Source organism: Zophobas morio, unplaced genomic scaffold (genome assembly GCF_036711695.1).
Source record: "Zophobas morio isolate AGI-343-1 ecotype UQ-CSIRO unplaced genomic scaffold, CSIRO_AGI_Zmor_V1 ptg000009l, whole genome shotgun sequence".
NCBI classification, from domain to species: domain Eukaryota; kingdom Metazoa; phylum Arthropoda; class Insecta; order Coleoptera; family Tenebrionidae; genus Zophobas; species Zophobas morio.
This window is the reverse complement of record NW_026972114.1, coordinates 10,681,017-10,692,103: the sequence shown is the minus strand read 5'-3', so window position 1 is coordinate 10,692,103 and position 11,087 is coordinate 10,681,017. Positions and strand designations below refer to the sequence as shown.

At 37.4% G+C, this 11,087-nt stretch overlaps 1 protein-coding gene across 7 annotated transcripts in view; it reads right to left on the bottom strand.

Moving 5' to 3' along the window:
- Nucleotides 1–2,122: 2,122 nt before the first annotated feature.
- LOC135125871 (muscle-specific protein 300 kDa) overlaps nucleotides 2,123–11,087 on the bottom strand; it is a 96,609-nt gene continuing 87,644 nt past the window's right edge. For 6 of the 7 annotated variants that reach the window (XM_064051598.1, XM_064051604.1, XM_064051602.1 and 3 more), the window contains 6 exons: nucleotides 4,560–7,822; nucleotides 4,450–4,488; nucleotides 4,021–4,393; nucleotides 3,570–3,971; nucleotides 3,264–3,325; nucleotides 2,123–3,161 (listed from right to left, as the gene is read on the bottom strand). In XM_064051598.1, the coding sequence (XP_063907668.1) occupies nucleotides 2,927–3,161; nucleotides 3,264–3,325; nucleotides 3,570–3,971; nucleotides 4,021–4,393; nucleotides 4,450–4,488; nucleotides 4,560–7,822 (4,374 nt within the window). In that variant the 3' untranslated portion in view covers nucleotides 2,123–2,926. The remainder of the gene's footprint in view (nucleotides 3,162–3,263; nucleotides 3,326–3,569; nucleotides 3,972–4,020; nucleotides 4,394–4,449; nucleotides 4,489–4,559; nucleotides 7,823–11,087) is intronic. The other variant, XM_064051599.1, reaches the window with a different exon arrangement.

The window sequence follows — 11,087 nt, the reverse complement described above, 5'->3', positions numbered from 1 at the left end:
AGATTACACCTTTCGGCTCGTTTCATGCATTGAAGAGCGCAGAATCAGTTAAATAAAAAAACATAACCTCAAATTTTCGGTAAGAAACGTCATTTTTACTTTGCTCTACTTTTTCCACTTTATTAACAATTTGAACTAAAAAATCCATAAATTTACATCATTTGTGAATTCTAATGAGAGAATATACGGCTACAGAACAGTTGCCAACGTAGCTTTAATATGTGAGCTCATTTAAATTTATTTGAAGTAAAGGTGGTTTTACACCGCTTAATGTCGGTTTGTATGTGATAACCATGGAGGAAGGAATATATTATATTATAATATATATATTCCTTCCTCCATGGTGATAACACAGTCGTATAACTTGCGGAAATGGAAGGCAACGTAATAATTATGTTTAGATTTTTTTAAGCCCTTAATGCTTAGAGTGGTTGCCACCATGGTAGAAGGAGACATGGTATAGGCATACGCATCGGGTGTGACGTCAAGTGGGGTGAAATTAGCGCGAAATTTAAAATACAATTCGTTATCCGACAACTAATTCACGTATTGGACAGAGCAATGACACAGAATATCATGATATTCTGTGGCAATGACAACTCAAGCTGAAATTCCCTAGACTTCCCTAGCGAAGCTCACAAGAGTCACAAGGTCGTTGATGCCACCTAACGTCACAAATGGATGCGCAGAACATTTTTAAATTGGTACATCGGATGCCTATACCATGTCTCCTTCTACCATGGTTGCCACATTGCACATTTGTTGCTCCTCACCTTAAATTTCTGCTGATCAGGTATAGTTTTGGAAATTTCTTTCTACCCTATAAAATTTTATTGGCAATAACAAGGCGAACAGTAGTACTTACAGTTTCGGCCACAAAATCTTGGGCAGTTCTGTCATTCGAGTGACATGAGCTCTAAAACAGGCTTTACGTACTTAGAACCCTAATTTGCCATGTTTGTCATTTTGACGTAGACTGGAATGTGGATGATGACGTATGTCAAAGTTTATATGACGTATGTCAAAATTTATTTTTTTAAACTGTCGATCATTATGACAATATAGCATAGACTATATCGTGTTTTTTTTTGACAGAAAAATACTACCCAAGATTTTCTGGCCGAAACTGTACAATAGCAAGAGATATTTACAACTTAAATTTGTCGCGTGCCAGTAATCCCCAGATGTTAGAAAGCAGAATAATCCAGGTCCGGAGAGGGACCATCGTTACTCACGAACGAAAATGACCATTATTTTATGAGTACAACTATATTGATCCAACTCTGTCTTCGTTCTTATGGCACTGCAATCTCAATTACCGCAAGTATTAGGAACTCTATTGAAAATGTAAATAGCCGTGCCATAAATCATTGGTCCGTTGATGGTTTATGACCGCTGGATTACTTACGGCAGAGGCCTATTGTGGAACACTTTACTCCTTCACAATAGGATACAGTCATAAAAATGAACCAGCAGTTGGAGCATTATACCTGCTAAATGTTATCCGACAAATTCGGATGGACTGGTGTGGGCCATTAATATTTCTTACCATTGTACTTACTGTCCGTCTCGTTATTGTCAATAAAATTTTATAGTGTACAATGAAATTTCCAAAACTATACAAAATATGCCGATATAGGTATATATAGTGTAATTCATATATTTTTTTCTATTATAAAAGGACTACAAAAAGTGTGGGAACACTTAAATGCAGCAGAAAGAAAACAACAAAATCTGGTAAATAAACTAACAATAATTTACTGGAAAATTAAACTTCGAAATTTAACATTTTGTTCTGTTAAAGATGTCATTTGCAATACAACAGAGTCAATTTTCATAAATTACAAAGGCCTGACAAAAAACTTAGAAAACATTAATTTATGTGATAATTTTATGAAATCAAAAAAGTATTAAATAAAATTATCTGACGTCACTGGAATTAACGTAAGATGCATAACATTTATCTGTTATGCATCTTACCATGCATAACATAGACAAACTCATGATGAATTTCACATAGGTACCATCAGTGACGAATTATCATTGAGAAAATTTGCTTTTTTGCCTTAAAACTGATAAGTAAAGAGGAAAATGGAGAGGGTGCGAGGCAGAAATATACCAATTAATTTTTGAAATGATATATTTATTTATAAATGAAAACAGCGTATTCGTATAGTAAGTTGCGAAATAAAATACTATAATCAATATTAAAGTATAGCGAAAACAATCCTATTTTTTTCGTTTAATAATGTTTCCTAAACACATTTTACATCCGAAGCGATGGTCAAAAGCAAAAATGGAATTTTTGACTCTTCTACATGTTAAAATAAGTTGATAGCACCATGACCGATAAAACAAAATAACGCATAAAAGCAACAATATAATAAAAAAATTTAAGGCATTATCAAATTTGCTCACCTCGATTTCGACGTGGGTAAAATAAACCGGGAGAAGTTTAGTTTACGCGCAACTTTGGAGAGAAAAGTTGCCACAAACGCAAACAATGGAGAGAGAAGTTTACGTTTGCGTAACGTAAATCGAGGTGACATCACAGAAAAAAATTAAATCGCCTTGAAAACCAAAGTGTTCCACTCCTTTGGTTCCCAATCTTTAATTTCTTACACAACCATCACATAAAATTTATAAAACAACAATATAAAATATATATATTGTGCGTCTTCCCCAATATACAGATAAAAGTGATTCTCTCTTGCGTAATGAATATAAAAACTACACTAGGTTATGTTTTCCATATAGATTTTGGCCATTTGATGGCTCGTCGTATATTTTAAAACGTATCAGCTGCCAGTACAATTAAGTCGCATGTATTTACAAAAAAATCGTACAAAACATAAACAACTAAAATTACTAAATTGGAATGAATTTTTACGAGACTACAAAATAAGGTGGGAGGAGTATTATCAGATTACACGGGAGGCGGTCCGTCATTGTATCGCAATGTAGGAGTTAGGCTGTTGGCAATACTGTTGACTAGCGAACATGAATAATCGTCTTCTGAATATGGGACTAGAGATGCCGCTCCCAACATGAGCAGCATTAAGGCTTGGATCGGTAAAGAAGCTCGTACAACTCTACCTAAGAAACGACAACCTCTTCGAAGGACTGACGTGTTTATTTCCAAATCATCTGAAGAACCACCACTGAAACGCAAACAACCACTAAGCATACTATCTAACAAAAAAAACGACAAGTGCACAAGCAAATCGAAACTAGAAACTATATAAAAGAAAAAAAATATTTACTTGTGAGCAGAATCGTCGTGTGCAGAGGTAGATGGATGGTCCTGGCTCGGTTGGTCCAGAAGCTGTCCAAAACAGGCAAATGAAATGTGAAACAGTGCCTTGACATATCTTATCCTAACAGTGCTACTCAACAAAACTTAAAATACAAAACTACAAGTAACAAAAACGTTAATCACACAATACTTTTTTTTTGTCAAATCATATATTTACAACTAAAAAAACACTAACTAATACAAAATCAATTCGACTAGACATCGCTACTGTCGTTTCGTGTTACAAAATAACGCAACGATTTGTTAAACTTACGTCATAGTGGAGAGGTGCGCTTACAGTATTAGAAGCGACGACAGCGGCACCTATTTCGTTCGGATCTCTTCCAAGCACGGCCCCCAACTTCACAATATAAACGCCCGTGAGACGTATCAAACTTTGCAACTTCAGACGCAACTCGGTCAGTCGGGTACAGATCAAACTGGACCCTTCGGGCGCTTCCTCGTGCCTCAGAAGCTGATTGGCAGCTTCTTGCAAGCTCATCACTCTCGGCTCGCACCGCTCTAACTCGGCACGCAACTCTCGGAAGTTCTGGAACTTCGCTTCGATGATATCTCTATCGGCTGTCAACTCGACCGGCTCGGAAGCTCGAATCTTCTGCTCTGTTTTCTCCAACCAAACACACAGCTCTGTGATGATGGCATGGAATTGTTGGTTCTGTAAAGAAACAAATCAGACTACAAGAGTGTGGATTGTGGATACGTACATCCATGAGAGCCCTCTGCAGAAGGTTTTCCCAAGTGGTGGCATTCTTGCACACGGTGTCCCACCTCTTGTTGTCCGTTTCCAGCCTTGCTCTTAATTGCTGAGCGCGTTCTACGTCTTCTGTATGATCCGCTAGGTGGGTTCCGACGATGTTCAGAGACCTAACGATGCTCTTGTGGCTGTCCAAATCCAAAAGGAACTCTCGATGGTCTTGGATCACGTCTTCTAGTTGTTCGATGTTGGATGGTGGAGAACTCTGACTCTTTTGGGTACCTTCGGCTACTTGTAGCCATTTCTCCAGTCTCCAGAGGTCGTTGTCTAATTGGGCCCAGTTGCGTTTAGTACACAGGGGACAAAGGAGTCGTCCCGCCTCACTATTAACAAAAACAAAATCGTCAATCATGGTTTTAACTACTTTCGAAACACTTACTGTTGACAAGATAGTTTATAAGCGTCAGAAATGGCAGACCTGAAGAAGAGTTAAAAGAAAAAACAAACACCAAGTTAGTCGTGTTAATATCAAACCACTACGAATCTCACCTCAGTTCTCTTATTTTCTGTTCCTTTTCCTTGGCGGTGGCTAGAAGAGTTTCGAAACGTCTAATCAAAAGGTAAACTTCTTCACTGAGAGCTTCTTCTTCAGTTGCATCACATTCATTAACAAGAACGTCGTGTAGATGTTTTACTAACTCGACGTTCGATTGACACGTCGCCGAAACTCGGGCGATTTTTTTGGCACTTGTTGGTAATTCGGATGATCCTTGTTGAGGAATTTCCTTAGCTAGTAAAACTTCAAGTTCGTCTATGTTAGTACGACATTCGTTTATTGCACTGGTGAGTTCCATTAAGTATGCGTCTTTTGCACTGATCGAAGTCATTCTTTGTAGCGGAGGTAGAGTATCAACTTGTACTGCTGTGTCTTGCTCGAATTTCAAAGTTTCCACTTGAACACCTTCATCGACTTCTTTTGGTTGTTTCTTTTGTTTGATTTCTTTCTTCAGGTCGTTACGTAAAGTGATAATTCTCATTTGGATGTCCTTCCATAAAGTCTGGTACTCGTCGATCATTTCTTGGTATTTACCGACCTCGTTCTTCTTGACTTTCTTCATAATCTCGAGACCGAGTTTATCTGCAGATTCGAGAACAGTACTTTGGGAGCCCAGGTGTTGTTCTAGGGCTTCTAACTGCTGCAAGCGCTCTTTAGGTGGCATTTTTTGTGTGGTGAGATGTTGAAGCTCGGTCAACTGAGCATCGACTTTGCTCAAACCAATCACTGCGTCTTCATGAGCTAACGAAAAATCTTTGAAAAGAACAATTTCCTCTTGTAAGCGTTTCAAAAGGCTATGGATGCGCGGCAGCAAATTATTCCAACGTGTTATCACAACTCTAGCTTTAGATGTCAACTCCTGGATATTCTCGGGTTCTAAACCACTCGCTACCGCTAGTTTCGAGTAAGTTTGTTCCAACATCTCAAACGAGAGAGACCTCGATTCTATATCCTTGAGCTGATTTTCGACAAAGTAAATCAACTCTTGGATCTCCTCCCGATTTAGTTTCTTCACTGGTTTATCTAATTCTTTGATCTTTTGTTCTTTTTCAGTCAACCATGGTTCGTGTTCGTTGCTCAACCTCAGCACCTCTTGTAACAACTTCCAGATTGAATTGATCTTGCGTTTTCTTTCAGCGGATTGACCACAAACGGCCTTCCATCTCTTCTCTAAGTTTTGTATAGCCGCTGTGATGTTTTCAGTGGAGAAGTGCGCCTTCCAAACATCTGCATCGCTCAACAACAGTTCGCATAAATTGAGCACATCGCCAATATTGCCACTCTCGTTCTCAATCGACTTCTTCAATTTCTCGTGCTCTTGTAACTTCCTCTCAATAATGTCTTTCGTCGACGCCTCAAAAACTAAGGGTTTAGCTAATTGGGCTTCAATCTGTGTCAACCAAGCCCGTATTTCCGCAATTCTTTGCTCCAGTTGCGACATCGTCTGCATCATATCGTGCAACTTATTCCTCCGACTCTTCCCGATGTTGTCTAACCTTTCCCACCTTTCGAGCACCACGTCGGTTTTAGCTTGAAGGATCTGTTTAGCGGTGACGTCGCTGTATTCTTCTCCACAATTGGCGACGAGGTCGCGCCCCGTGCTCACCAACCAGTTGTATTCGCGTTCTTTCAAACTCATCTCCGCTTGGAGCTCAGTCTCCAGCTTCCGCAGCATTTCGTGTGGGTCTTTGATTGACGAAATCGAGCCTTCGCTCTCTTCGTCGAGACGACGTTCAATTTCGTCAGCCCAAGCCACAAATCGTGCTTGTCTAGCCTCAAACATCGACCTCAAACCGAGTTTCTCTTCCAACTGGTGACATAAAACTGCGAGTTGGTGATCCAAATCTCCTTGTTGGTGCCACAAAATCCACATTCTTTGATTGATAGTTTTGATGTCGTTCGGGCTCAAACACTCTTTGAGCTGCTCCTGGGTGAGGCCTAGTTGCTCCAGGTCTTTAGTGGCGTTATTTAAGCGAACTCTGGCACGTTGAAGGGTTTCTAGTTTGTTGCTCACTCCTGAATGTGATGTAGGGGTTTGAGAAGCCGCTTCAGCTATGGCTTCCTGGATGTCTTCGTACAAGGTTTGAACCTTCTGCACGTTGTCTTCGTGGGTTTTCAGCAGAAACGTGATACGTTCTAAAAATTGGTGCCAGGTTTGAAGACCGGCTTGCAGATTCGAGATTCGTTGTTTAATGGCTGCATGTTCCATTCGGATGGAAGTGGCTAAAGCGTCGTCACAGAATTGCAGAAGGAGATTCTGCTGCTTCTGGAGGTTATCGGCTTGTTCTTCGCCTTGTGGGATTTTGCTCAAAAGGTTCTGGATTCGGGTTAGCAATTTCGGGATGCGTCTGATGTGCACGTATTTAAGTTGCATCTTTTCTCTGTCCTTTTCTATGTTTTTCAGCCACGTCAACAATTTATTTTGGTCTTGTTTGTAGTCGTCCCACGCGTTTAGACGTGCTTGAACTTCCTTGTGTCTTTCCATTATTTTAGACAACGTCTCGTTGTGGAGATTTGTCAGGGAATTAAACTGTTCCATGACGCTACTTTCGACTAAACCACTTCCTAGAGGTTCTTTCTGATCTATGGGTTTCAAAACGTTCTGCTGCGTGGTCAGGAGATTCTGGTGGACTTGACACAAGTGTTGGTGCTCGGAAAGGCTGTGGTAATCACCTGGAATAGTACCTTGGAGGAACTGCTGCACGTTGAGCAGATACTCCTGCCATAGTTTAAGCGCCGCAGCACCATCTTCGTTTTTGATCAATCTAGTACTGAGTCTGTGGTACTGCTGGAACGTTTCCCGGAAGACTTGCTGCCACAACTCCAATATTTCTATAACCGACGTTTCCGTTCGCGTCGATTCCGTCATCTCTAACGTTTTATCTTTGATTTTCTGAATCTGTCCTTCCGCTTTGCTCAAAGCTAAGAGGTGCTCACGTAGCGTTATCAACTTCTCTTCGCTGTCAGTATCCGGACTTTGCTCTATGTTATCCACGCATCTCTGCACGCTATCTAGGAAAGTTCTAGTGCCGTTGATTTCGTTGTTGGTTTCTTCGCGCGACTGAGCTTTGGCCTCGGCGACGTCCGCCAAAACAGTAAGAGATTCTCTGACATCTTCCAATCTTTTACCCAAAGCTTCGACTTCTCCTCCCAGAAGAGCGCTCGCATCTAATCCCACCGCTGCAGCTATTCCCGAAACGAGCTGTTTGAGTTCGGCCAGACGTTCGGTATGAGCTGACAGAGTTTCCTCGCAAACCTGGAAAATACATCCATTAACCTTGACCAGTTTCAATTAGATCGAAATACAAGTGTGGGAATAATTTAGGGCGAGCACGCGATTTCTAATCACTTTCCATTCATAATAATTGGGTTTGAGGCAGAGCCGATACGGACGGAAATTGTTAGCTTCCGGCGGGTGACTTTTGAAAAACACTTTTTTATAATCGAAGCTGGGAAAAAACGGAACGTGACTATGAATTCCTGGGTTGTTGTTTGCAGTTGGGAAGTTGAAGAAGAAAAATGTTTGCGTGTGCAATTAAAATAACAATTGCATTTATGCAGATATTCGAGCCGGTGCAATTAGATTTTATGCTCTAATACTGATACCGCTAGTACTTGGAAGGAATCTTCGCGGAACGCGGATGGGCACAACCGTAATGTATTTGTATTTTTTTTTCTAACAAATCTTGAGTATGTATCGCTAAAGCTGACAATGCAATTTTTAAATAATTTTTAAAAGGTGGTGTTATACAGTTGGACAAAAACAAAAGAATTTATATGTACAGGGTGAGTCAGCTCGAATACATTTTTTATTTATTAGCCAAAATTATAGATATTAAATTTGCAAATGTAGAATAATTGCCTGTGTGCATATATAAATTCAGTGCTTTAAAAAAAGCTACTGAAAAAAGTATATTGCAGAAATACCATTTAACTTTTTTATTTTTCAGTTTTTTTTTTAATTCAAAAAATGTAAAAAATCAGCTTTATTAGCTTCACTATTTAATAGTCGTAAATTATTGCAATTTAAAATAAATAAATAAATATTGAACTTTGAAGAGTTTTTTTTTTCAATTTTATAACAAAATAAAAATTTAGATAAATTAAAAAAAAATGAATGTGACGATTTTTTTTAATACTATTATTTCGCTTTCTATTAATTATTTCATATTATAAGTTATTTGATATGGCTCCTTTTAGCTAACTCACCTTGTACCTACATATAACCTAAAATGAAAATTTTAAAAATTATTAAATTTTAAATTTCTCACAGGTAAATCTCAAATATTTAAATTCTATGGTTATGATCGTAAAAATTATGATTTTAACGTTTCACAAAATCGAAGCATCATACACAGTTCTTGAGAATTTTAAAATAATGTTGCGGATATTGTAAATTAAAAAATATAAAAATGGGAGTGTAAATAAAAATTTATAAATTTGCAGTTTGCAATTTTGAAACACCTGTTAAAATAAACGAAAACAAATAATTTTTTAAAAATGTCCGAAATAAATTGAGCAGGCAGATCAAAAATTCACTATTTTATGTCAGTTATTGCTGTGTTCTAGCTGTTGAGTGGGAGTGGAATAAGAAGGAATTTCCGAAAAAATGGGGCCGAAAATGACTTCTGGATATCGAAACTAGTAGCCCCGCCCACCCACCCTCTATTTTCTTGGAAGGTATGTGATTTGCCAAAATCAGTCTTATCTTAGCAAATACTAGTCCCACCCCCCACCCCCCTTCTCTCTTCTTATTCTAACGACTAATGTTATTTATGTTCAGTATAAGATCATTCAATTCATTCAGACCGGATAAAATCTATGGCTGATTATGTTCTTTTGTTGAGTGGGAGTGGAAAATGGATATCAAAAAAGTAAAAAAAAACGCCAATGGTAAGTTCGTAAAGAAGAAGCTAAAAAGTGAAAAAGTATCTAAAAATTATAAAAAGAAGAGTTACAAAATAAAAATTGAGAACCTAAAAATCGAAAAACAGACAACTTAAAATTCGACAAATTGTAAAAGTAAAAATATGATAATTGAAAAACCCAAACAATTTCAAAAATCGCAAAATTGAAGAAACAAATTTAAAAATCGATTTTTCAACTTTTAGATAAATTTTAATTGTTCGTTTCTTCAATTTTTGATTATGCAACTTTTTTAGTTTTCATTTTGAATGTGTAATAACTATAATTTTTAAAATTTTCACTTTTTCAATTTTAGGATTTTAGAATTTTTCAGTTTTTAATTTTCCAATTTCTCGCAGACGAAGAGAAGACTGATTTTGGCAAATGAGATACTCTACGAGAATAAAGGGCGGGTGGGCGGGGCTAGCACCTGCTAAGATAAAACTGACTGGCAAATGACATACCCTCTAAGAAAAGAGGTGGGCGGGGCTAGTACCTGCTAAAATAAGAGTGATTTTGGCAAATGACTTATACTTTAAGAAATTGAATTAAATTATCAGCTTCAAATTCTTTCCAAACAGGAATACCTAGAACCTCAAGATTGTTTTAAATTTTTCAAAAAAACTGGGGTCCCAAAATTAACTCAAACACTGGATATCGAAATCTACAAGAAAATGAGTTCAACTATTTCGAAAATGGTTGAAAAATGGTTCAAAAATGTTAAAAGTGCCAAAATCAGTTTGATCTTATCAAAACTAGCCCCGCCCACCCACCCTCCATTCTCTTGAAGGGTATGTTATTTGCCAAAATCAGTTTTATCTTAGCAAATACTAGCCCCACCCACCCCCCTCTTCTTATTCTAACGTCTAATTTTATTTCTGTTTAGTATAAGATTATTCATTTCATTTAGACCGGATAAAATCAGGGTGGGTGGGCGGGGCTAATTATGTTCTTCTCTTGTGTGGGAGTGGAACACGAATGTGAAAAAAGCAAAACAAAAGCGCCAATCGTAACTTTTTTTTATACTATTTGCTATAAAATTTATTTCTTATTTCATGTACGTGACCTGACTTGACCTAACGTGACCAGACCTTTTCTGACTAGTCTATTGTCTCAAATAAACAAATTTTAAACATTTCTGTGGATATATAAAAACCACAAAGTACATTTTTAAAATAATTATATTTTGTGAAACAGAAATTAATAATTTTTATCTACAAAATTTTTATACCGAGCTATTTTGACGGAACTGTAAAAATTGCTATATTTCAGTTGGCCATTTTGGAAAAACGGTAGGAATTTCCGAAGAAATGAAGCCGAAAATGACTTCTGGATATCGAAATCTACAAGAAAATGACTTCGACTATTTCAAAAATTGAAAAAAAAAACACTTCGTTAAAATTAGTAAGCAGGGGGATATTGAACTGGATATATTATTTTCTTAGATAAACGTATTTTTTCATGTAATGTACAATATTATAGATATATAGTGTATAATATTTACACTTCATAGTTTAATTTGTTACAATAAACTTCAAAAATATCGAAATTTCAAGTTATGATTCCACCTGTAAATAAATTTTTTCTTATGAAACTCTGCGTCGAAAGTTAAATAC